The sequence below is a fragment of the Megascapheus bottae genome, chromosome 2, assembly GCF_031878675.1.
Source record: "Megascapheus bottae isolate mThoBot1 chromosome 2, mThoBot2.hap1, whole genome shotgun sequence".
In the NCBI taxonomy this organism is placed as follows: domain Eukaryota; kingdom Metazoa; phylum Chordata; class Mammalia; order Rodentia; family Geomyidae; genus Megascapheus; species Megascapheus bottae.
The window spans coordinates 88,899,121-88,926,462 of NC_143510.1; the positions used below are offsets into that span (position 1 = coordinate 88,899,121).

Genomic DNA, 27,342 nt, shown 5'->3' on the forward strand with positions numbered 1-27,342 from the left:
TGGCTCAGAAAGCTGGTTGTGGGGGGCTGGCTATAATAGTGGGGGGTGAGCCTTCCTTGGGCTTAGCTGGGCATCAGAAAAGGGCTCAAGATATGATGGGAACCAGGTACATGTGGCTCACGCCTGTTATCCTAGCTACTCAGAAGGCTGAGATCTAAGGATCGAGGTTCAAAACTAGACCAGGCAGAAAGTCCATGAGACTCTTATCTCCAATTAACCACCAAAAAACTGGAAGTGGCACTGTGGCTTAAAGTCGTAGAGCGCTAGCCTTGGGTGAAAAAGTCACCAATCAGGCCCTAAGTTCAAGTCCCAAGATTGACCAAAAAAAAAAAGGGAAGAAATGATGGGCCCTTTAGTTGTCCTCCTCGGTTTCCTCAGTAGATTCCTGTGGGGAGGGCATGTAGGAGAGAGAGGATGGGCAGCAGGGAGGGGTCAGTGATATTCCTGGGGCACTCAGTGAGGGCTCCGAATGAGGGAGTCCCAGCTCAGCCTTCCCCTGAGACAGCCCGTTGCCAGGGCTAGAGACGTCTCTCACCCAGGAACCCCGCCCCCCGGGCACCCTCACCTGCGGACACGAAGAAGATGCCGGCACTCAGGATGATGTTGTGCCGAGTCTTGTAGAACTCGCTGGCTGCAATGCAGAGCCCACCCATGAAAAGCAGAATCACGCTGAGGATCGGGAAGATGCTTGAGGCTCTCACAGCCCCTGTAGTACACAGAGAGTCAGGGAGGGAGAGAAGGAAGTGACCATGAGGCTGTGGGATGGAAGGGGAAGGAGAAGTAAATGGACCACAGCAACTGGGATTTCCAGGACATAGCCTAGGTCCTTGTTGCTTAGCAACAGTCTCCCTCAGGAGCTTGCCTCCACCTTCAGGACCAATCTCCAGCCCTTTTTCAGGCACACAGAGGCCCTTGCAGCCTCTGTTCACTTTAGCCTCGTGCATCTCTGTCTTACCCAGCTACAGCAAGCTGCTTATGACATTGTTTTTATGCTGAGGACTTTTGACATACTTAATGGATATATCTTTTCTGTTCTCTCAGCAAACTTCTATTCATGCATCAAAACCCAATTCAAAGTCTCATCCGTGAGATCTTCCCTGACCTCCTTATACAAAGCTGTTAGCTAAACATCTCTTGTGCCTTGGAGAACATTGGCACATTGAAAGGGTGGCATGGCAGCTAGGTGGAACTATGTGCCTTGAATTGGAATCTGGCCATCGTATTTATTAGCCTATACATTTAGGAAAGTTATCATGTCTATGTATGCCTCAGTTTCCTTCTGTAAAACAGGGATGGCAGTAGTTTCTGCCTCCTCAGTTTACTGTAAGGATTAAGTGAACTTAGTAAAGTAATTCATTTATTTTTTTAAAAAGGTTCTGGAAGCTAGGTACCAGTGGCTCACATTTGTAATCCTGGCTACTCAAGCAGCTGAGATCTAAGGATCAAGATTCAAAGCCAGCCTGGGCAGGAAAGACCATAAGATGATTATCTTCAATAAACCACTCAGAAAAAAAAAACAGAAGTAGAGCTGTGGCATAAGTGGTAGAGTGCTAGCCTTGAACAAAAAGAGATCAGGGACAGTTCCCAGACCCTGAGTTCAAGCCCCAGGACTGGAACAAATGAATCCAACAATCCAAAAATGTACTGGCATAAGAAATAGTAATTGTAATAAATTCTTGTGTCATTATACTTGAGATAAGGGAGGAAGGGAAGGATAAACAAGCAGGACAGGACAGAATATTTTGAGAATTGGCAGAGGGCAGGGTGGTAGTTGGGTTGGGTGTGTTAATGAGTTATGTGTGTGTGTATATCATCTCATTAAAGGCCAGTGTCTGTAGGCCTCCATAACATACCTCCAAAAGAAAAAAAACATTTCAGTAGGCAGGAATGACATCAAGACCAGGGCCGGCTCCTTGCCCTGGACCTTTGACTTTGGTGGTCCTGCCCCACCTCTCAGTCTTGTGAGCCACAGGGAGCTTTTGGCCAATGCCGGGAGGGATTGGTTGTTTGGGAATGTGTTTTAGGGTAAGTGTAATAAAAGTAGCATCCTCCACTTCCTATCCCTTTGGGCGGCCGCAAGGCCACAAGGGTTCTGTCTAGACTTCACGTTGTTTTGGGGCTTGGTTCTAGAACTTGATCTGTAGGATTTGTATTCTCACTTGGCTTATTAGCACAGGGTTAGAGCTGTACCGTTTTAGTCATGCCTCCAGCCTAACTTTTTGCTGGTTAGCTGAAGATGGAGTTGTGTGGACTTTTCTTCCCTGGGCTGACTGCAAACCACCATCTTCCAATCTCTGCCTCTTGAGTAGCTCAAATCAAAAGTAGGAGGCCCTTGTGCTTGGTGACTGTCTAGATTTTCTGAAGAGGGTTGATTACCATGTGTGACGTGAGAGACCCTTGCTTGCCCTCATCTGCAGTAAGATCTAGCAGCTCATGGATGCTGGTGTTCGAGGTTGGGGACTTGAAGGGCAGAGCTGTGCAGGGGCAGAGGCTGCGGGCCAAGCAGCTGGCTCTGGGTGCTGAGACCACAGGGACAGGGCTCCTCCCCTCCTTGGCCCTGGTTGGGGTGTTCTCTTCCTGCAAGTCACCTCTCAGGCAGTAGAGTGTCTGCCCACAACTTGCTTTCCAGCCCTGGCACGGGCACCCACACACCCCATGACCACAGCCACAGGCACTTGCAGCTATCTATTCCTCATCTTCACCAGCACACAGAGGTGAGAAGACCCTGGGGATCACCCAGGGGAGGAGAGATGACAGTGCATGCACTCTTGGTGTCTGCAGGTTCCCAGTAGACTGTCATCGAGGAACACCTGCGCATGCTTGGGGAGAGCTCGGTTCCCTGAAGCCACTTGACTGTGCCTGTGCTGTGTGTATAGTAGGTGTGAGCATTCAGAACTGGAAAGTACACAGAGCAGGCTACGTTTCTGTCACAAAAATGGTAGTTGTCTACTTTAATTCCACTCACTAAAGACTAGATCCTATTTCATGCTCTTTGTCTCAGGACTGCAAATGTTTCATTCATTCCCTCCCCCCCCCCAATGCCACCCAACTTCTTTTAAAAACAAGCCGCCTGTCCACAAGTCTGTAATTTTCACTTGAGTGCTTCAATTAAGCACATTATATGCCCTTTTTGGCTCGAGAGGATGACTGTAACATTCACCTTGCTCGTTGGGAGGCAGATTTTCACACAATCAAGGGCAGGGAAAGGCTCAGCAGATCACACAACAATTTAAACACAACAGATGATAACTGAGAGCTTCTTCCCATTTGGTGGTCAAATCCATGTGTAGCCAGGCTCTGGCAGCTCAGGCCTGTAATTCTAGCTACTAAGGAGACTGAGATCTGATGATCACGGTTCAAACTCAGGCCAGGTAGAAAAGTTTGTGTGACTCTTACTTCCAATTAACTATCACAAATCCAGAATGGTCCTGTGGTTCACATGGTAGATCATCAACCTTGAGTATAAAAATCTAAGGGACAGCATTCAGGCCCTGGGTTCAAGCCCTACCTAGTACTACCGTGCATACACACACACACTCAAAAATCACACATAAAAAATGTACAGTAAGGTGGACTTAATATATCTATCCAGCATCCATGTTGTGGGTGTGCTGGGTGGTGTAGCCAAGGTCTATGAAAATTGATGGGGAAACAAGAAGAGTGTGTGTTGGGCATGGTGGCTCACGCCTGTAATCCTAGCCACTAAGGAGGCTGAGATCTGAGGATTGAGGTTCAAAGCCAGTGGGGCACTAAAGCCGATGAGACTCATCTCCAATTAACCACTAGAAAACTGGAAGTGATGCTGAGGCACAGAGGGGTAGGGTGGTAGCCTTGAGCTGAAGAGCTCAGGGATGGTTCCCAGGCCCAGAATCCAAGGCCTAGGACCCAAGAAGAAGAAGAAGAAGGAAAAGAGGAAAAAGAAGAAGAAGAAGAAGAGGAGGAGGAGGAGGCGTGTGTGTGTGTGTGTGTGTGTGTGTGTGTGTGTGAGAGAGAGAGAGAGAGAGAGAGAGAGAGAGAGAGAGAGAGAGCAGACAGACAGACAGACAGACAGACAGACAGACAGATATAGAGAAAAGGAGGAGGAGGAGGAAGAGAAGGAGAAAGATGAGGAAGAGGAGAGCAGAGAGCAGACTGCTTTTGCTCTATTCTAGACCCTGAATTGGCTATTTGTTCTCTTCGCCTCCAGGCTGTCAGGAAGTCTTCCTGCTGCTCAGTCTTCTCACACATCTCTGGCAGTTCATGGCCTAGCAGCCTTAGACACTGCTCTTGTTAGTCCTTAGCCTAAAAAAACCTTCCTGGGGTATGTGCAGCCTGCGCCTCCCCTTCATCTTAATGGAGTGCTACTTTGGCCATGAGCATCCAACTGATCTTTGCCCTTAGCACTTGGCTCCTGTTGTAGGAGGCAATGCTAAGCAATGACAATGGTTAATGCAGCCTGAGTGCTTCCCGTGCTGCAGGCTGGAGCAGAGGAGAACTGTCTTATTCCAACTCAGTCTCTCACCCCAGGGTACTGGGGGCCCTTACTGAGGAAGCCCAGGTCCAGGGAGGCTGGGGAGCTGGGGGGAGTGGGAAGCAGCAGGGCTGCGTTTGTTGAATCCCTGTGGTGTGGCCAGCTATAGTGCTCTTCTCTCCTGCCTCCAGCTGGCCACGATCGGGACGTCTTTCTCCCAACACTGGCCCTCTGGCACACTCTTCTCCCACTGCCTTCTCATCTTCACTAGGTGGTCAGGTGTGTGTCTCCACCTACCCTGTGGCTGGCGGCACCTGACTGGAGAAAACCTGGCTCTTTGGCAGCATGTTCTTGTCATCAGGTTGGCTGTGAGTCCTTGGGAGAAGCATGCATCCTGCCATCAGATCACCCTCCCTGTGGAATGGGCTGTGCCCCACCTCTCTCTGGTCACTCCCAGCCTTGGAGGAGTGGGTGAAAGACCTGCTGAATGCCATCTCTGCTGTGTGTGCACACTTGCATGTACGTGTGTGTGTGTGTGTGTGTGTGTGTGTGTGTGCTCTGTAGCACCCTCCCTCCCCCTGTTTTGCAGCAGGAAGAAGTGTGGCAGAGATAGTAGTCAGCTCAGGCCTTCACCCAAACCTCCAGTTCCAAGCTGTCTCTATGAAGTGGTGGGACCCAGCCTCTCACTGCGGCTGTGAGCGGGTTTTCAGGCCTCATATACAGTATGTGTTTAATAGATGACTGTGGAAAGGAACCAAAGTGTTCTGGATTCTCTTCTCTTGAGCTAAATCACATTGGGACATCTCAGAAATACCAAGTCCCATCTCCTGGACACAAGGAATGCACCACAGTGGACCCACACCACACAGGACCATGTATGAGCCATTTTACCACTTTACTTTCACAATTAGTGAAATTGTTCATTTCATTAATTGCCAAGTTTGCATCCTCTGAGGGCTGGTCTTGGCTTTGTCTCCCAGCCTTGACACATGGAAGAGAACCTGGCGTGAAAAGGAGGCTATAGGAAAGGGTTATGGGGCTGTCTGACTTATTCACAGTCACAAGTGAAGGAAGGGGCCATGCCTGGCTCATGGTCACTGTCTGTGACTTGGTGAAAAGTCTAAGGACTACTTCAGGACATGCACTCCTGCTGTGGCTCAACTTCCTCTAGCTGTTTTGTGTAGCTCTTTATGTCACAGTGCTCTGGGGCTGAAGACATGGCTCCCTTGGGTCAGTCCTGGGACCTTCCTGGGGATGGGGGATAGGCTCCCTTCACACACAGGACTGCCTTCTGCCCTGGCTTATGGTAACACATCAAGTCTGCATCTGCCAGGCCATCTCAGAGTGGCAGGGTTTCCCTGAAGCCCTGCCCACTTTCATGGGCCCGCATCCCTGCCTTCCAGCTTTCTACCAGGTCAGAGTTCTATGGGGGATGACAGGAATTTGTGTCTTTTACTTTGGAGAAGCCCATGTTGTTGTCTTGGTTTGACTAGCCTATGAGAGATCCAACAGACTCTCAACAGACTGATCCCTGCCTCTGGGAACAGGCTTTGGCCGGGCACCTGTGCATCAATGCTGTCTGTGGCCTCTATGTTCCCAACTGCATCGTGAGGCTGTATTGAGACCATGTGGCTTGAAATGCCTGAATGATTTACTCTCTCATCCTTTCTGGAAAAGCATTTGCTGAGCCCTGTTAGAAATGCTCAAGAAACACTTGCAATTCAATGAATGTGTGCTCTTCCTTTCTGCCAATATGAACCCATGACTTTTGGTCAGGGACACAAAGATGAACCAAGATCCCAGACTCTGCTTTCTTTAATATGAGGCATATAGCATAGAAGGGATCGGCACCAAAGAAGCATCATATTAAGCACCTACTTTGTTCTGGGTGCTGTAATGAATAAGATCAATTTCCTGCCCCAAGGCCTTTCCTGTGGGGCCCATAAAACATATCAGATCATCACTGGGCTCAGCCAAGTGATACCTGGGACATAGAAGAGGGACTTTTGATGACACTGCTTTTCTCTTCTCCATCCCGGCCTCAGCTTTGCCATGTTGTGTCACCTAAGCCAAGCTTTTCTCCGAGGGCACTCCCTTCTTGGTATGTCCATCTGGGGACAGAGATGCCTCACTGGTCTATTTTGACCTCCCTCAGCACTGAGCAAGGCCTTGTATATATCAGGTGCTCAACGATGTTTAAAGCACTGGGCTCCAGATGTGGTAGCATGTTGCAACCACCAGACAGTCCTTTGAGAATTCCATTGATGAGCTATGTCTTGAGGGAATTCCAAAATGTACCCCCCATCTTTAAGAAAAATCTATAAATCGCATCATGTTTCTTTCCTCTCCCATCCATCCAAGCATCCTGGCTGGCTTCATATTCTGTGTGTGGGCTTCTTAGTGAAATCAGATCCCAGGCTGACCTGGGAGCTGGCTTTGATGTGAGGAGGAATGATTGAAACAGACAGAGGCGATCTATAGAATAAAATGCCTCCTACATTTTTTATAGGAGTGGGGGAGAGAGGAGGAGAGGCTGAAAAGGGGAGGGGGACACTCCCAGGACTCAGCTCTAGGTCTACAAGAGCTGGGGCCTGAGAGCTTTCAGCTTTTCTGTCCCAGGCCTCAAGGACTCTCAGACCCTCTCTGGGAAATCCTTCCTCAGGGAACAAGCAGTCTTGTTAGTTTTTACTGATGCTTGAGAAATTTCCTTGGGGCCTCAAAATACTTTCTCTTGATAATATGTCTCAGGTGGACTTAAGATCACTGCTGTTACATTAGGGTTTAACTTTGATTTGACTTGTTTCTCTTTTCAGTGGAAGTTCCATTCTGGCAAAGCTAGGTTTCTTCATTGAATTATTCTTCTTCTGAGCGAGGCACTGTGCTGGGAATTTAGTGGGAAACAAAAAGGGAGATCTTTGCCCCACAGAGGGGGACCCCATGGGATGATCAAGTGTTATGTTCTAGAGACCTACACAGGAGACTGAGCAAGGGCTTCTTGGAGGAGGTAGTGTTTTAGTAGGGACCTGAAGGATAAGTAGGAGTTTGCTAGACAATGTGGGGAAGGGAAGGATATTATAGGCAGAGGAACCCACACATGCATGCCTAGATACACACACACACACACACACACACACACACACACACACACACACACACACACACACACACACAGGCAGGTTAGCTCTCCTCAAAGGAGGAAAGAAGCTTAGTATAGCCTTTTCCAGTCCTCGTGGGGGCTGTGGCTTAGGTAAGCTTGTTCTCTGGCTCTCTGAAGGATAAAAGCACAGGACCCACCCCCAGGGGGTAAGGGGGGGAATAAAAAAGCTGTGTGACTCACGGAGGAAATATTCTGCTGTGTCGGCTTCATAGTCCGCATCCTCTGGGAAGTGATCGATTTGCTTGCACAGACCTTTGAAGTTTCCTGCAAGACAAGGGAGAAGGAGTGCATGAGCCATGAGGACTTTGTCATGGGGCTTGGGGTCTACCTGCCTCTTCCTGACCTCTAACTTTTCTGCAGCTTGCTTCTGTGCCTCCCTGGCCCTGGGAGAAACTTATTGCTTTGTCTGTTGGCACTTCTGCTAGGGTGGATCAAAACACGCTGGCCTGCAGCCCCACAGAGAGGATCTGGAGCTCAGACTTCAAAACTGGACCTCTGTCCCTACAGCTCTGCTTCTGAGGATTAGCAGGGGTTTGATTCTGGGCTGGGTCCTGAGCTTTGGGGGTGTGGATGCTGGCGGGTATTAAGGGGAGGTGGTAGGAAGAAACTGAGGCTCAGCGAGGCAGATGAACAGAGTAAGGGCTTGCGGCTAGGAAATAGAACATCAGGGATCAAGCTAAGGCCTTAAATATTTCCTTGGTGTTTGCTGAGCACATACTATAAGCACAAGGCCCTGGCCTGCTCTCACCAGCGTTCACTGAGCGAATGAGCAAGCTATGAAGGCCACCTTTACACAAAGTGCTGAATGGAATCAATTTATAGTTGCCAATGTCAGCTTTACTAGCCAAGGGGGAGGCATGCTAATGCCTGTTAACTTTCTCTAGGTGGGAAAATGACTGAGCCTGTGCTGGGGTGGATGGTCCACCATCAGAGTAGGTTTCTGTGCTCAGACTGTCTGGTCCAGCTTGGCTTCCTGGAGTTGACTCAGTTTTCCCATCTGAATAGAGGCTGGTGCATTTGGTCCCTGGGGACCAATGGGAGAGACAAATGAACTTGGCTATGTTCTGTCACTGAAGTTTGGGGACTTTTCATGACTAATGTTTATTGAAGGCAATCCTCAATATCTGTTAGTAATTAATTTTCTAATAGAGTCCTGAGATTCCATGCCTTGTCAAATAGATTTTTTTAAATAGTATTATTATTTACTATATAATTATAAGGTATTCCTACACCCCTAATTCAAAAGTCCAAAAATCCCAAACATTTTTTTTTCTTATTTGTACTAGTACTGGAGCTTGAGCTCAGGGCCTCATGCTCGCCCTTAGCTTTTTTTCTTCTCAACGACGGTGCTCTACCACTTGAGCCACAGCTCTACTTCTGTCTTTTTGGTAGCTAATTGGAGATAAGAGTCTCTTGGATTTGTCCGCCCAGATTAGTTTCTAACTGAGATCCTTAGATCTCAGCCTCCTGAGTAGGTAGAATTACAGGTACCTGGTGCCTGGCTCAAAAAAGTCTTGAGTGTTCATGTGCATTGTTGAAGAGGAAAACTCCACACTTGACTTCAGGTGATGGGTTTCAGTCAGAACATTGGTACACTGAAATTACTATAGGAAATTACGTTCAGACTGGATGCTTAAAGTATAAATGATAACAGAAATGTTTCCTGTTTCGATCTGGGCCCCATCCCTATTTCTATCATTATAGATAAAAGCAAATATCCCCAAATCTGGGGGAAAAAAATCTGAGGCCTAAGTACTTTGCATGAGGGCTGTTCAACCTGCCACTTACAAATGAGTTAAGGCAGCTTACCTGCTGTGTTTGCATAGGAGCATTTAGAGCTTTCTAGTATTAATTCGTGCTACACATTTCACAGCCTCTGGCTTTTGTTCACACCTGGATCTTCGTTGTCCCAACTCTCCTGATTTCTCCAAGAAAGAAAACTCTCCACAGACCATTGGGAGTTTGGGCCACTATAGAAAGCTTGGTAGGGTCAAAATTGGATCTATCAGGCCTGTTTCATTTCTAAGTGCCTTGGGTGTTGCCCTCTTCCTGCTCACTCTGCCTGCCTTCTTGTCTCCCCTCCATCTTCCTGCATGTTGAGGTGTCAGTAGGAGGCCCGGTTTCTCCAATACCTTATTCCAACCACGCACCTGCTCACTCTTCTCTGTGGAAGAGACTTTATGGAGCTATGAAGAAGATGGTTAAAATTTCACAGTGCTGCTCAAAAGTGCTGACAATTCAGTCTGACAAATATTTTGCCAACATCCATTTGGTGGTCAACAACTGTGACACTAATGGCATTGTGACTGTGACATTGGAAGTGACCCTTGGAGAACACAATATTGACCTGCTTGAGGCACCTTACAAAAAGGGGACAGAGCTGGAGCAAGCAACCAGGGCTCAAGGGTCGTTTTCCACCACCCTACAACCTGCCTCTCCATAAACCCCTGTCTCATTCCTGCTTGGATAGGCAGCTCCAGACACAGGGTGTGGATGAGAGGCTGGGCCAAGCGTGAACAGCGAGCCCACTGCTGGTCCCATGCCTGCTGGTGGGTCACACACTCAGAAGGGCAGAGGCCTCCCCACAAGGAAGCAGTGAGCACCTGTCCTCTCCTGGGCTCCCTTGTATCAGAATGAGTCTGGCCATGAGAAACCTTGTCACCATCTGGGCTTCTCTTCCTCCCTCTGGGAGCGCCCTAGTACCTGCCTCTGTCTCTCCACAGACAGCACCCCCAACCCCTGGACAATACCTTAGCCCCTTACTTCTGCATTTCTTACTCTTACCCACTCTTTCCCCTCCTACAAGGCGCCTTCAAAAATGCCAATGGGAACATACACACACCTCCAGCCTAATACACACACACACGCACACACGCACACACACACACGAGTTCCTTGGTGCTATGTATCATTATCAGGACTGGTGGATCCACCTATCTCTGCCTCACCTCCCACCATTTCCTTCTTCTCTCTGCACCTCGGCCTTCCCTCATACCACAGGACTCTTGCTGCCCTGGCTATATCACCTGCTTTATTAGTTTCCTTCTTCTATTCTTCCTCTACCCTTCTGCTCCATGCTACTGTGTGTATGTATGTGTGTGTGTGTGTGGGGGGGTGTCTAACCACCTGCTGGCTGGAACTGGCTGCTGCTGCTGCTGCTGCTGCTGTGTGTGTGTGTGTGTCTGTGTGTGTGTGTAGGGGTAGATGTGAAGGTATATGTGGTGCTCATGGGAACATTCCATCTAAGGGCAGGGCAGTGGCTGGAGAGGAGGAGGGAGGTGAGAGGATGAGGTTCAGGACACAGGGCAAGGGGGCTAGGGGTGACCACACACTAGGAGGTCAGGTGACACTGTGGTGGACATGGTGCTGTTGGCCCGTGGCATTTCTTTTCTGGTGGTTTCTATTTTCCTGATGAAATAGGAAGCAGGATGAGTGGGCTGGTGACTTGAGGAAGGGAAGGGAAATGGGAGGGGGGAGGGCTGCACCCAAGGGAAAGTGACATGGTGTATGTGTTTTCTGTGGTTTTCTCCAGCCCCATATAGAGTATAGAGTGTGGAAGTGGCTTGGTTGGGGAAGGGAGGGTCTTTTAATCAGGAGGGGGCCTTGAGAGGGGAGTGTAAAATGGTGAGGACCCATGAGAGTCTAGGGCCTTGGAGCTGGTGAGCTGCTGGGGGTCAATGTTTTGGAAGCCTTGTATGTGTGGGGGGAGTCATGTCAGAGGAGTGAGGTACAAGGGTGTGCAATGAAGGCCTGGAAGGGAGGTTTGAAAGACGGTGGAGTGTGTATTGGTCATGCCAAGGTCAAGGCTGAGACCAGAAACGTGGCTGTCTCAGGATGGTACTCACAGAATCTGGCAACCAGAAAGGCCACAGGAATTAGCAAACAAGACGAGGCGAAAGTGTTCCCTATTATTTTTCTGTGTATGTCAAGGATATATATTCAGAAACTGCCTACCCAGTTAAAAATTGAAGTGCAAACGATTCATCAAATTATTCTAATAGAGCCAAATCATTGGTTGGTTTTGTAGAAATTATTGGTGTGATCTCTTGCTGATGAGGCTGTCACGGGGTTAAATGATGGCCCTGTCTGGCTGCCACCAGACACAGGGAGCCTCACCAGATGCATCCCCAGCTTCCTGTAGGAGGAGTCTCAGGGTACACCATTTCCTAATGTGTTCTGCTGGATTTGTTGTGAAAGCCAGCCTACAGCTCCAGGAGGCCTGCCCAGCACAAGATGGCACACGTGTGTGTGTGTGTGTGTGTGTGTGTGTGTGTGTGTGAGAGAGAGAGAGAGAGAGAGAGAGAGAGAGAGAGAGGGGGGGGGGGGGAGAGCGCCGGGGGGTGTGGAGTCCAAGGGAGCCCCTTCTTGGCAACAATGAGCTGGGCTGGGCACTGCCCTTGTAGTTGGATAATGATTCTGCTTCTTCTGCTTGCCCCTGGGCCCTTGTCCATTGCTGTAGGGCAAGAGGGGCCTAGGCTCAGCACAGGGCCAGTTCCTATAGGGAGGTCAGAGGAGGAGGTGTCCGCTCACCTCCTTCCTTTTTCTGTCTAAACCTACAGCCCTCTTTGGACCCTGCCCTCTTCTCTGGATTGAGCAGGAGTAATTGGCACAAGAGTGTTTCAGTATTTAACCAGCAAGGAGGCAGCTCAGACACAGTGCTGGGGTTGAAAGGGTCAAGGCTGGGCTCTGGAGGACTGGCTGCTGATTTGGAATCTATAAGGACAACCCGTTTGGGGAAGGAGGCAGCAGGCCAGAGCTCAGTTTCAAAGTGTGATGGTGTTGGGGGGAGGAGGGGGGTTGGGAAGGGGACAGGGGAATGAAGTTGCTAGAAGGAACTGGGCTGAGGGTGGGTGAGTTTCAGAGGTAGGAAGCTGGGAGGAGGCAGCATTGTAGGGACGACCTTGGCAGGAGCTACAGTGAGGAGCAGGGAGGGTGGGCATGGGCACAATGCACCCCATATGAGAGACCAGGGGACGCCCCTGGGAGCCTGGGTGCCGTATGAGCAGGACAAGAGGAAGCTGAGACTTGGAAGATGTTCCTGGCAATGTCACATAAGTTGCAGAGGGCCACAGCATGGATCGGGGAATTGGAGATGGGGATGGTTTGGGGGTGGCAGTGGTGGAGGCTATGAAGGTTGCCTGGTAGAGGAACTACCTACCCAGTTAAAAGTTGGGCCCTGGGAGTCCTGCAAGGTGGGCCCTGGATTCAGACTGAGGGTGTAGAGGCTTAGGAAAGTGTGGAGGGCTCACCCACTGATGGTGAAATTTCAATTCTGTAACATACCCATGTGGGTAGACATCACTACAGGCTGAGGAGTGGTATAGTGCTTTCCTGATACCAGCCTAGAGCTCTGCTCTCTTTCTGGTGACAATCAGGTCCACAGCTGGGATGGCTTCAGGCAAAGATCGATCCAGGCCCTCAAAACTCTGGCATCTCCTTCAACCTCTGGATTTGCTCTCAGTTGGCCTTAATACTTAGGTAGCCATGGTAGGCAAGTCTGACATAGTGCCTGGCCCTGAGTGATAGGTCTCACCTGACTTCTGCTCTTCATGGGCTCATATTCAAGAGGGGAGAATACAGAAAATAAAGGATGGGCTAGAATGAGGGTTTCACATTGTTTTAGAGGGACATATGAGGCCTTATGGGGGACACAGCATAGCTTTTCAGGTAACTAGCATTTATGTAGCTTCAACTGTATGCCATGCTCTGTGTGTGTGTGTGTGTGTGTGTGTGTGTGTGTGTGTGTTCATGTAGGTGTGTGTTTGTGGGAGGTAATGGACTGGTGGAGAGTGAGAAGGGATTTTCAGGGAGAGGGACTAGTGAGAGCTAGCAAGGACATGATGCTTTCCCAGAGCAGAGTGGGGACCCCGGAGCAGGACATGGAGCATGCAGGCCACAGTGTTCTGGAGCAGATTTGTGCCAGCCTGTGAGAACTTTCCTTCCTAACTCATACTGGGAGCTTGAAATCAGTGCTGAAGGAGTGTTGACACCAGGGGAATTGGCCTACAAATCAAGGTCAGAATCAAGGTCAGCCACTTCAACTCTTTGTACTCCAGAGAGCCAGTTAACCCTTCACCAGCACCCTACTGGATGAGGGCAATCCTGTGTGAAGCTGGCACGGAGACAGGACAAATTCGGGAGACAACAGACTAGCAAATAAAGATCCATTCCCTTTGGAAGGCCTGGCTGGGTGGGGTAATGGTAGACAACAGTTGGGGAGGAGGGCGACCTGATTCTGCCTGATCCAAGCTGAAGGGAGGGGAGGATACACTGCCCATTCCCCGAAGGATGCCAAGGGGGACTGCTGCCTTGGGCTACCCAACCAAGGAGCTCAACCACCATGGGTCTCAGCTGATCCCTCAACCCAGAAGGGCAGAAGCGACCACTGCAGGCGAGGCCAAGGCCTAAGCCTTAGACTGTCTGAGCACTGCCTCCCCGAACTTCCTGGGTAAGACTGGGAATTTGGGCGTGCGGGTATTAAGTGGCTTAAAGAGATGTTTCCATCAGCTTTGTCAAAAGCACGTTAATGTCTCACAACACCAACTGCTGTCTTGTTTCTCTCGGTACAATAAGCTCCCGGTAAACCTGCTCATTAGGGGCTGCATGCACTGGTTTATTTTCACATATTCATGAGAATCAAAAAGAGCTGCCCGGAGCCAGGAGCAGACACAGGAAGCTGAGTGGCAGAGGCCCGGGAGGAGGCTGTGCAAGTAATTTTTTAAGTGAGGTAAATGAAGGGTTTGGAGGTTGCTGATTTCTCCATGTTTTGAACCTTTTTTACTCCTGACATTTTGCTTTCCTGGAAGTGATGCAGGAGACCGGGGGGGGGGGGGGGGCAGGGATGTGTGGGGCTCCGGCTGGAGCTCTAGCTCCCAGCGCAGCCCTGCTTCCTTCCCCTCGATGTCATGTGTTTCAGTGGAAGGAAGGCCCATGTGGCAGTGAATGAAGGTGCTCATTCACCGGTTGTCTCATTCATTCATTCACCCATTCATTTACTTACTCATCAACTCATTCTTGTACTCATTTGCTCATTTGGTGGGTGGTTTGGGTGCCTCCTGTGGGCCAGACAATAGGTAGTTCCTGGGCAAAGTTGGAGTGGGATAAAATGTTTCTTATGCCTGTCCTCTTTCCCTGAGTTTGCATATTCCTCCTGTTCTGGGTTCTCCTTAGCATCTGGGCTGTCCACAGCCATGAGTGCTTGCCATGCATCCTCTGGTTGTATCTTGTGGTAGATTTCATCCCACAGAGGTTTCTTTCTATGGTACGCAGGAAAGAGCTGGAGCTGGCTTTTAAGTCTGACACTGTTAGTGATCAGCTATGTGAATCTGAGTAAGTCATGTAACCTCTCCAGATCTCACTTTCCTTTGTCTAAGAGAGTGATCTTGGTCCTAGCACAGGGCTGGTCAATCCTAAAAGGTTCAATGAGATAATAGAAGTGAAAGACCCCCAGGGGTTCTAACCCAGAGGAAGAGCCCAATATATATAGCTCTTTCTTCTGTTTCTTCTGGAAGTACCACCTCTTCTAGGAAGCCTCTCTCCTTGCTCTGGGCTGGAAAGACTCTTCCATGCACTGGGACAGGGTTCCCAGATTTTAGTGGGCATAGGAATTGCCTGGCACTCACCCAGGCTGGATTTGGGCTTGATGGGGTGCAGGGGGGCTGGAGCCTGTGCATTTCTCCCAGGCCCCCAAGCAATGGCCAGGCTGTGGGGTCCCTGGAGGCCCCCATTTGGGGTGAGCAGCCCTGAAGTGGGGCCTCTGTTTCCATCCTGTTCATCCTGGTGCTGCTATTTGGGAACAAATGGCTCTAACTCTGTAACTCTCCAAGGGCAAAATTTCTTCTGAATACACCATACTTTCCTTGATTCAAAGATGTTCACGTGAACATTTTAATTCATTTGAAATTGGGATGTGTCTTATTATTGATTAAGTTCATTTACCACAGCATGTGGCTTTTCTTCTGAATGATCACTATTACATCAATGATGTACCTTTTAATTAATGATGACAGCTGACCAAAGTTTATTGAACACAGAAACAAACCAATGAGCTAGTGTGTGTGTGCATGGGTGTGTGCACACACGTGTGGGAAGAGAGCATGTGACACATTTCCACTCTCCTAAACAGATGAGTGTTGTGTCAAATATCAGAATCCCTGGGGCACAAGGCTCTTTTGTACTTCCCTTATCAAAAGTCTGTTTGACAATACCAGGATGTAGGGATATGCCACAACTCAACAGTTTCTCTCAGCAATGTGACGTGGAGAAATGTTTGCATAAATTCACAAAGAGATACATAGGAGAATGTTTCTATCGGCACAGCTTGTAACAGCAAGGAACTGAGAACAAGTCACCTTTGCTGTTGCCAGAGAGGGGTAGCACCTTGCAGTAGTTGAGTAAGACAGGCTGTTGGCAGCAGTGAACATGAGTGGATGCTAGTGACACATGTCAGCACAGATGAATCCCACAAATACAACACTGAACAAGGAAAACCATCCTGCAGAAAAGTATTGGGGCTTGAACTCAGGATCTGGGCGCTTATCTTTCTCACTCAAGGCTGACCTACCACCACTTGAGCCACCAGCTCCATTGCTTAGCTTTTTGGTAGTTAATTGGAGATGAGACTCTCACCGACTTTCTGCCTGGGCTGGCTTTGAATGGAGATCCTTAGGTTCAGTGTCCTGAGTAACTAGGATTACTAGAACCCAGCTATGATTGTATTTTTGTAAAGCTAAAAACAATGGCTACATGGCTGGGTGTAGTGGTGCATGCCTATGATCCTAGCTACTTGAGAGATGAAGGTAACAAGATTAAGGTTCAAGGCCGGCCCAAGCAGTCTGTGTGAAGCACAAGCTAAAAGCAAAAGGACTGGGTGTGAGAAAATATCTGAGTCTCTGTCCTCCTCCTGCTGCTTTTGTAGCCAGGTCTTCTTGGACAAATCATCCCTCTTTCAGTCTGGTGTTTCAGCTAGTCCTTGACTTTTATCGAGTCGTCCAGCCAAAGTAAAGTTGAGCAAAGTGCTGTGATACAGAAGGAGTCCCTGTCTCCCGGGATGAGGGGCCAGTGATATTAGAATAATGACTGGACAGAACCACAGGGAAAACCACAAGGCCACTGTGGTATAGGGTATGGTTGATCCTGGAGGCTGTCCACAGGCCAGGCTTAGGACCAAACTCTGGACTTAAATCCTGAGAGCCTAGTTGGGCAAGTTCTAGTGTCTTCTTCCCTTCAGGCATATATTAGCACAAAAGCCCAGAAAAGGTAAAGGAACCAATTGAAAAAAATTCATTGCTACATCAGTGGAGGACCTTGGCTCTGAGGCCAAGCATTGGGTTCTGGTATCAGTTCTGCTGCATTGCCACTCAGAGCTCTGGGTGCTGGCGCCACGTAGCTGTGGCTCAGCAGGGGTGGTCATTGGGGTGAGAAAAGCTTCTTGGAAGAAGCCTTATCTCAGAGGAGCTATGAAAGGTGAGTAGATTAGAAGCTGGTGGAGGGAATACAGGCAGAACAGGGCAGGGAAGGGGAGCGGGTATATGTTATGGAGAAGGGCAAGAGGCAGCCAAAGAGAAGGCAAGAGGCTGAGACAAGAGCCTTTGTCTGTTTGATGGCTGGAGCCAGATGGTTGGTATGGAAACTGTGTGTGTGTGTGTGTGTGTGTGTGTGTGTGTGTGTGTGTGTGTGTGTGTGATGTCTGGTGCATCCCTGTGCGTCCCTGTGCATGTACAGGAGAGAGTTTGACAGTGTTGGGATTGCTCAGAATCATTCTAAGTTTGAACTATGGACCAATGAGGAGCCAACAACAGATTCCAGTAAGAGTTTAATGTACTAGATCAAACCAGGTAGACACAGGGTGTGTGGGAAGGGAATGGACTGAAGGGACAGACCTGGAGTCAGAGCCCAGGTTCCTCCATGGAGAGAGGAGTTATCTGTGGCTCTTCCTTGTACCGTCTTCCTCCAGTTTCTGACCATTGATGTCCCAAGACCCTTCCCCTTTCCTTGTTGGTTCATGTTCGTTGTTTGGTTCATTCAGCCTCAGGGTAGAGAGCTAGGCCAAGTCCAACACTGTAGACATGGCTTACCCACAAGGTCAAGAACAACTCATGCAACTCTGATCCACAGGGATCACACACCTGTCCACCTTCTCCAGATCTCCACTACCTGCTCACAAGTCTAGGGCACAGCCAGGCCTCCTCTAGCCACAGATAATCACCTAGGCCCAGTGCTTCCCATTTTCTCTCCTACCAACTCTTCTGTAGCTTTTCCTCCCAGCTGAACAAAGCTCTCCCCTCTTCTCCATCTAAAACAAGGTCCATTTCTTTTGGAAGGCTCCTGGGGTGGCAGTATAGAGATATGTCTAGCTGAGATACAAACGTGTATGTGTGTGTGTGTGTGTGTGTGTGTGTGTGTGTGTGTGTGTGTGTGTGCTGGGGCTTGAACTTGGGGGTGTGGGCACTGTCTCTGAGCTCTTTTGCTCAGGCTAGCACTGTACAGCTCCACTTCTGGGTTTTTGGTGGTTAATTGAAGATAAGAGTCTCACAGTCTTTCCCTGTCTGGGCTGACTTTGAACCATGATCCTTAGAGTTCAGCTTCCTAGGATTACAGGCACGAGCCACCAGCTCCTGGCTCTGAGACAAAAACTTTAAGGGGGGACATTGAGCCCCTCCCACTTTGACCTGCCTTGCCTCAACTCAGCCTAGCCCTGTGTGGGGAGACTTGGGGTACTATGGGGGAGTGTTATAGGTTCTAGAACTATCTACTAAAGTAGAGCTGCCAGCCACAGCAGGGATTATAGAGTAGCTGGGATCATGAGTTCCTTCCATGTGTTTGGAGCCAGGATTCTATCTTTGTAGCCTAAGCCACCTCTCCCTCCTTTCTTCTCTGCTTTTACCTCCAAGATCACTCAGGAACAATTAACTACAGGCAACCTTGTGACAGCCCTTGTGTCGCTGTCTTGTCTTGTTATTTCAAAGTTCATGTGTCATTTTCCTAATAGAATTGTGTCGAGGACAGGGGTTACGTTTCATATTCTGTTCCTTTTCTCTGTTTTAGTGGATTGAGAGTAGTGTGTCTTAAAAATCCTCTCTATGCTAGGATTCCACACCTCACCTGATTTAATGACCACATTAACCCCCTGGTGAGGACTCTACTGATGAGCCCATTCTGCAGGAGAGAGACTAGAAGCTTGCAGAGGCTTCCAGATGCTAGATGGGGTGTGTGTATGTGTGTGTGTGTGTGTGTGTGTGTGTGTGTGTGTGTGTGTGTGCGCGCGCGCGCGCGCGCGCGCGCGCCAGTCCTGAGGCTTGATTTCAGGGCCTGGATGCTGATCTGAGCTTGTTTGCTCAAGGCTAGCACTCAACCACTTGAGTCACAACTCCACTTCCAGCTTTTTGGCTGTTAATTAGAGATAACAGTCTCATGGACTTTCCTGCCCTGGCTGGCTTTGAATCTTGATCCTGCTATCTCAGCTTTCTGAGTAGTTAGGATTACAAATATGAGCCACCAGCACCTAGCTACTAGACTCAGAATGGATGATGTCAGATTACCTGGCTGTATGGAGCCTTATACAAGTTGTTTAATGTCTTGGCACCTCATGTACCCTCTTTAAAATGGAATATACTAGCATTGCCTGTTTCACAGTTTCTCGTGCATTAATACTCAGGTAGAGCTCTCAGAGTGACGTGTACAGCAAGCTCTGGGTTCTATTCTCACTACAGTGTTTATGACAAGAATAGCAGGCCTCGCTCAACCTAGATAAAAGAATGAACAGATGCAGGTTATAGCATTTCCAGGTGCTTAATAAGATCAGACTGGCCATCCAGGAGGAAGGAGGACTGCTTTCTTTGCAGAGTTCTGATGTCTCAGTACTGTCCTGCCAGGCCCCAGAAGTGAGCATTCTGCCTCAGCCACCATTTGTTTGACCACAGTAGATATGAGGGTCTCTTATGAGTCTAAGTGGTAGGCATTACTATCCCCAAGACTTGATCTTTCTTAGGTAATTCCAAGAAACTACAGAGGGCAACAGTCTGTGTGCGTGTGCACACATGTGCTCATGCTCACTCAGGCTGTCCTTGCTAGGAGAGGGGTGGGGGTGGGGTGGGTAGAGGGCCCTGTGGAAAGACCTGCCTCTGCCCCTGGTCTCCCTTGGTTGCTTTGGGTGCTGGTGAGAAGGCAAATGCTGTTTGCATTTGTGTCATTTAAAACAATGTGGTGTTGTAACACTCTGGAATCTGCAGATAAATGTTTAATAAAAGGATTCAATTTGATATGATGTCGGAACTTAATTAGATCCACAATGCACAGAGGGCTCAGCCAGCCCTTCAATTAGGAGCTACTTAAGGGTCCTGCATGTAGGGACTCAGTAGGGCCGCCCAGGGGCTGTGGGGGTTGGGATGGGGCCTCCCAGCCCAGAGGCCTACCCTCTGAACATTCTGGCTCAAGGGCACTGCTTGCTGGAAGTTCTGACAGTTAGAATGGAGGGTCCTGGCCTGCTCTGTGCTTGCAAATCTATCTGTACTTGCTAGAAGTGGAGTGACAGCTTGTTACTGGAGAATGTTGCAAAGGAATCTGACCTACTTGAGACTCAAACCATAACCCTGGACCAGGCAAGGACTCTTCAGAGACCAGCCTTGGACAGGGAAACTGTCTTCAAGTACACTTGGCCCTGAGTCCAGGGTCACTGAAGGTCAAGACCGCTAGAAACTGGTAAACAACCAGGCCTGTGGTCCCAGCCAGACAGTCATTGTGCAGCCAAATATAAGCTGATAAAAATGCTTCTTGTTCAACTTCCCATCTCCCCACTGCTCTGGAATTGCTTAGATGTTTCCAGCAGCTAGGGCTGGAGCTGCACCCAGGAGGTGTTACCCAGATTTGGTTTCAGCACCATGGCCAGCAACCATATGTTTGTTATGGCCTCAACAGTTGTGAAATTGACTCTCACCCTAGCTCCAACTTGTAAAAATGACAGTCTGAGGGGTGGGGAGAGAGGAGAGGGAGAACACAGCTCAAGCATGAGATTGAGATGTCTGAACCTTACCTCAACCTGGATTTGGTGTCTGACTCCCCCTCACGTCCTCCTCCTCATTAGCTTTCTGAATAAACCATGCATTTATCCAACCTGTGCTTTAAGCTTCAAGCCTGGGCATCATCTTGATGCCTGCCTCTTTATCTCTATCCCATCTGTTCCTAAATACTTCCTTCGATTTTTTCCATTCCTTTTGCAACACTGGAGACTGAACCCAGGACCTTGTGCATGCTAGGCAAGCACTCTACCTCTTGAGCCACACACCTCCAGCCTTTTTTTCTCTTTTCTCTTCTCTTCTCTTCTCTTCTCTTCTCTTCTCTTCTCTTCTCTTCTCTTCTCTTCTCTTCTCTTCTCTTCTTTTCTTTCCACTCCTGGACTTTAATTCAAGGCCTGAGGGCTGTCCTTGAGCTTTTTCAAGGCTAGTGTTCTACCACTTGATCCACAGGACCACTTCTGGCTTTTTCTGTGAATGTGGTACCAAGGACTTGAACCCAGGGCTTCATGCATGCTAGGCAAGCACTCTATGACTAGGCCACACTCCTGGCCCCAGCCCTTTCTTTTGTCTTTTGTTTCTGAGACCTAACGTTGCTTGGAACTCCCAATCTTCCTGCCTCTGTCTCCTGGGATTACAGGTGTGAACCACCCTGCCTGGCTGTGTTCCAAATCTTTAACTGTCCTGAACCATACATACTTTGATCCAACCACTATCAGGTTTCTCTATATTATCCGGCCACCCTCCAAGCTCCAGCCAGCTTCCCCCTTGTCTACTCCAATCATGACGTATGGAAGGTGGCCCACAGCTGCTGCTCCCTGGATGCCTTTCTGCCCCTACAGGATGGGGCAAATGCTTTGGCAGGCCTAAGGAGCCATCACTCCTTTGTTTGATATTTTATTCTTCAGCTTCAAGCTGCTGTAAGCCCAGGGTCCGTTATCTTCTCTCTCTGGATTTTTCTGAATGCCCCCTGCCTGTTGATCCCTTCCTCTTTCTTCCATGCCCTCTCAGCCAACCCCCTGGGTCCTCCCACTGGTACCTTAACATTTGGTTGCACAGGGCATCTCTGGAGAGTTTTCCTCAAACAATGCTTGTCTCTCATCACCTCAAAGACCGGCCCTGTTGTTCCCTCCGGTACCTCTCAACCACTAGTGACACTTTCCATGGTGTACTGCAAAGCTCTGCTGGCCTGGTTCCCATGGTGCACTGTGAGGCCCTGCTGGCCTGGTTCCCATGGTGCACTGGGAGGCCCTGCTGGCCTGGTTCCCTGCCTTGTCCCTCACAGGATTGTAAGTCCCTTGAGGAGCTCCTGAGCTAGGGTGACCTTACAGGAGAAGGTCACCTGCTGATCTGTTTCCAGCTTCACCCTCATTAGCACATCTACAGAGTGTGGGCTGGGTGGGGGGAAACAAGCGCTGGGCATGTGATGTCTTTGTCCCTCTGCTAGGTGCAGGGTGGCCAGTGAAAAGCTTGAGATGGGAGGGGCATGCACCTGTTGAGGAAAGTGAGACTGGGGTTTTTGGTGGTTTGTAATCATCTATTCGTCCACTGCCTGCTGTGATCTGTACCTGGCAGCTGGGATCCCTGGCCTGGGCCTGCTGCACAGGGAGGAAAGTGCTTTGGAATCTGGAGGCCAAGCTTGGCTCTCCTTTTTAGCATCTCTTGTCCTTGTCTCGCCTCTTGAGTAGCAGATGAGAGCCTCTGTGCCAGGTACAGTGACTCCGTTTACTTCATGTCTTCCTCTCTGGGGGGATTACCTGGCTTTGGATCCAGGACTTTGTGTGTTTCATTCACAATGTATCTCCATCATCTATCTGGCATCTTGGCTTATACTAGGTGCTCAGTAAATATCTGGGAGATGAATGGATTGGATGTAGGCACAGGCCAACGGTAGCACATAAGGCTATATGTGATTGTCAGGAAGGATTGTATATGTATAAGATTTGCAGTGATTGGCTGGACTCTTACACAGAGAAGACCTGTGAATTCATGAACTTCACAAATCACTGTCCAGTATACACATCTTGTGTATTTTACTGGTACCATAACGATAGAGCCTTTTCTATTTTAGTCTGCAATGGTCAACAGGCACAGCTGCCGCTGCACCCTGCCCAGCACGGCATCCTGCCCTCTTCCACTCTGCTCCAGCCACACTGGCTTTTTACTTCCTTCAATATTCCAGAGAGGGCTGCATCTATGTGGTTGGTTCCCTCACGTCATTCAGGTCTCAAAAGTCAAATATCTACTATTGATGACTTACTTGAACTAGTGGATCAAAGAAAGGATACTATTTCTTTCTTTTTTTTTTTTTTTGCCAGTCCTGGCCTTGAGCTCAGGGCCTGAGCACTGTCCTTGGGCTTTCTCAAGGCTAGAGCTCTACCACTTGAGCCTCAGCACCACTTCTGGCTTTTTTCTATGTATGTGGTACCGAGGAATCGAACCCGGGTCTTCGTGCATGCTAGGCAAGCACTCAACCACTAGGCCAAACTCCCGGCCCCAGAAAGGATACTATTTCAAATACAAAGAACCATCTGACCCTCACCCTCTGTTGGCTTAGTTTATTTTCCATAAGAAGAATTTAAAAATTAGCCAGGGTACTGATGGCTCATGCTTGCCATCCTAGCTATTCAGGAGACTAAAGATCTGAGGACCAGCGCTCAAAGCCAGCCCAGGCAGGGAAGGTCCATGAGGCTCCATTGCCAATTAACCAACAAAAGGCTGGAAGTGGAGCTGTGGCTCAAGTGGTTTTGAGCAAAACAAAACAAAACAAACAAACTAAGGGACAGCACCCAGGATCTGAGCTCAAGTCCCAGGATTGGCACACACCAAAAAATAGAAATGATCTTTAAGCGGTTGTACAAAGAGGTTTCAATTCAACATATCAGTTTATGAGTGCAGCGCATCTTGCTCAGTTTCACTCTTGCACCGTCTTCCCCATTTCTCTCAACCCCACCTATCATGTCCAGTTACCTAGCTCCATTTTCAGCCATGTACACTGAATATTATGGCATTATTTGCCCATCTTTTCTCTTTTCACTCATCTGTTTTCCCCCAATTCACCTTGCCCCCTTCTGAAAACACATATTCCAGGTTCCTGGTGCTCATTTTGTTAAACTGTGACTTGGTTGTTCAAAGGAGTTATACCATCGCAAATCTCTCCTGTGTGTATCATACTTTAGATGATGTATTGATATGTATTTCTCTCTCTATATGTCACCTGGTAAATGTTATCATCATATATGTTTATAATTTAGATTTAATTTTCAAATATGAAGGAAAACGTGTTCTTTGTCTCTCTGAGCCTGCCTTACTCCATACTTTTTTTTTCTTTTCTTTTAACCACTTACCCTTCCCTAGTGTATTTGCCATTGCTCTTTTGCCTCCATTAGAGTAGAGGATGCACAGCTGAGGGCTCTGCCTTGCTTATCATGCAACCTGTGTGTCCATAGAGTGCCTAGAATGAAGCAGGTACTCAGCACACATTTGTGGTACATGTGAACAAATCTTCTGGACACCTCTCAGTGTTTGTCTGTTTTCAAAGGCATATGTCACAGTTATGTTAGTTAATTCACTGACATACTGCATTTTAAGGTGAGAACGAATGCTCCTGCTTATTCTAACAACATGTGCTGTCATTGGAATTCTCCTCTCTCCTTTTCTCAAACCCAGGCATAGAAAAATAAATCCATTTTGCCTAAAAGATCCCCTGCTAAGAAACTCCCATCATATGAATCCATATTAGGTGTTCCTTTCATGACAATGCCTTGAACAACTGAACCTCTAGAAGCCTTGGTTTCCTTGTCAGTGATAAGGAGACCAGAAAGAGATGTTCCTCCTGGGGCTGGATGAAGGTCAAATGAATTAATTTGGTTAAGTGCTTAGATGAGTGCCTGGCACATACCAGGGACTCTATAAATGTGAGCTACTGTTGAGTCATTTCAATATTGAGTTATGCCTGGAATACTCCTTCATTAGGATTCCATCCTTAAATTTCTAATGCCTTTTTCATACAGTTGAATTTTAGATAAGACATATTAAGTGTCTATCTTTAACTGTGAACACTTATCCTGCATTGTAGAAGTTAGGGGTCTGTTCATGAGAGTGTAAGATCCTGGAGATTAGAAAGTGTTTTTCTAGTTGAGGTCTAGATATAGCCTTGTCCTTTTTCATTTAGATTTGTAATTCATCCAAAACTGATTTTTTCTTTCTTTCTGTATGGTGTGAGGCAGGGATTGAGATACATTTTGTTCCCTCTATGGAAATCCAATTATCCCAATACCATTTTGTCCTGTAGTTTGGCCCAGACACATTCCCCTGTTCTGACTACCAGCTCCTTCTCCAGATCCAAGTTGCTTCTGTCCTTTAAGGCATGACTAAAGCCCCACCTTCACGAGGCCTTTCCTGATGGATTATTTCTTCTATCATGGCTTATTAGTTTGTGCCAGGTGTTTACTAGATGTGGGGGTTTGCCAGGCAAACAGTGGTGAGTGAGTTGGAGATCACCTTTGCCTCCAGAAGGGTGCAGGCTAGTTGGGGGTGCACATGGCGGGTCTTAGGAAGGGAAGTCTGTGACTCCTGGGGGTGTATAACAAGGATGTAACCCAGCCCATGTGCGCACAGTTTGCGCAGAGGAACGGTGAAGAACTTGATCAGCAGAGGACCTGGGCTGGGGACATTAGCATTTCTCCATCTAGGTGCTCAGAACACTGGGATATGTGATAAATACTCTCTTTTTGGTGTTTTCATGTCATCTCTATCTATCAGACAGGAAATTCCTGCCGGGCTTGGAACAGATGCTAGTTTTCACCACACTGACTACAGGGCTAGAGGCAGGGCAAGTGAGTTATGCACATTATTTGATGTTAGTGGATGACAGGGAGAATTGGTGAGGCCATCTCTTTCCCAGTCATGCCGGAATTATTACACCTTTTCATTGGCTCACGGGGAGAGGAAGTGACCTGGCATTACTTCAGCTGTGTCGGAATCCAGTTCACACTGAGCCCAAGCTCTTTGAAGACCTGTTTCCTTATGTGCAATGAATAAACAATCATATCTACCTCATGGGCTTATTATGAAGATAGAAGGAAGACGTCACATAAAATCCTCATCCATGACAACTAGTAGGTGTTCATTAAAATCTGGTTTGCTTTTCCTATCAAGATACTCAAAAAACTAGGAGCGTTAGACAGTCCAAAGGTCAAAGTCGGACATAATTAGCTCTACCCTTCACTTCTCCGAGCCTGTCAGCTTACCTGCAGAGTGGGGGGTAATGGCTCCTGCTTTTGAGGATTTCTGGGAAGATGCACTGTGATAATTTATGTTGAGCACCTGCCACATTTTAGGAGCTGGTAACTGTTAGCCATCAATCTAAACCTGAGAAGCCTGGAGCATTTCAGCTGCTTGCTGAGAGTGTAAACAAGGGCTTCGTAATGTCTACGTGTCCACAGTAGCTGATTGATAAACATGTGCCGAGCCGCTCTGATTTTGTATGGCTGTGCTCTATTCTAGATGGGGTGGCGGGGTGGTGAGCAGGGGGAGAGAGGATGGCAGTGAGTTGTGAGTTGGGCACTGGTGACATCTGGTTGCTTTTGAATCGGTTCCAGGACTCCCAGGTCCAGGACACTGTCCCCTGAGCTTGGTGGGACCAACCTCCCCACTATTTTCCCCAATAAGGAGTTTCTGCCATATGGCCATATCTTCAGCTGGGCTGGAACTGGGTGAAGCCCAGAAGAGAGCAGCCAAGTGTGTCTGCGGGGGCCCTCGGAGGCAGCTGTTCCTCTGTCACTGCCCGGCTGCAGAGGCTGCCAGGTCCTCTTGCTAATCTCTCACAAGTGGCTGGCTTCGTCCTTCCTGGAGAGACAGGTGGCAGCTAAAGTTACCAAGTGCCTCACCTCACCCAGCACCTTCCCACTGGCCACAATGGCTCACCCATCCGTCTTCCTGGACAAGCCTTCAGAAAGATCAAAATGGACAGGACCGAGTGTGAGCTCATCGATTCCAGGCCTGGCTTTCCACCCGGGGAAGAAGAAAGGGACAACACTGGGGAGCAGACAGTGGGGTGGCGACACTGCGGAGAACAGACGTACAGCAACATCTGCTCTACAGTTGGCCCTTCCCATTTGAAAATCTTCATGAGCAGGGCACTGGTGGCTCACACCTGCAATCCCAGCTGTTCAGAAAGCTGAGATTTGAGGATCATGGTTTGAAACTAGCCCAGGCAGAAAAGTCTCTGAGACTTTTATTGCCAATGAACTACTCAAAAATTGGAAGTGGGGCTGTAGCTGGAAGTGATAGAGAGCTAGCCTTGAGCAAAAGCACGCAGGGACAGCTCTTCAGACCCGAGTTCAAGCCCCCCCAACCACCACCACACCACCAACAAAGCCTTTGTGAAGCCAGAGTTCTTATTCTCATTCAGATGAGGACATTGAGGGCCAGAAAAGCAAAGGGATTGCTCAAAACTGCCTGGCATGGCAGAGGTGGGCTCTCCCTGGGAGCCGTCAGTCCCCATGTCATACTCCTTGGATTGCAATAGTCCTTTCCACCCAGCAGTGCAGGACTGTCATGTGAAATGGATCTCATGCCACTGCAGAATGACAGATTTTTAAAAAGAAATGCTGGTGCTCACAATGTAAAATGCTTATAGCTCTCACACAATTGTACAATAACAGCAAAATTACTCTGGAGATTCAGAGTTATAGTGCTACCAGAATGCAAATGAACAGCAT

The 27,342-nt window shown here is 48.5% G+C and overlaps 1 protein-coding gene across 1 annotated transcript in view; it reads right to left on the reverse strand.

The window, feature by feature from the left end:
• Positions 1–27,342, reverse strand: part of Cacng2 (calcium voltage-gated channel auxiliary subunit gamma 2) — a 96,279-nt gene that overhangs the window by 4,920 nt on the left and 64,017 nt on the right. Inside the window, exons 2-3 of the mRNA XM_090328636.1 lie at positions 7,788–7,871; positions 566–706 (exon numbers count right to left, since the gene is read on the reverse strand). Of these exons, the coding sequence (XP_090184762.1) occupies positions 566–706; positions 7,788–7,871 (225 nt within the window). The remainder of the gene's footprint in view (positions 1–565; positions 707–7,787; positions 7,872–27,342) is intronic.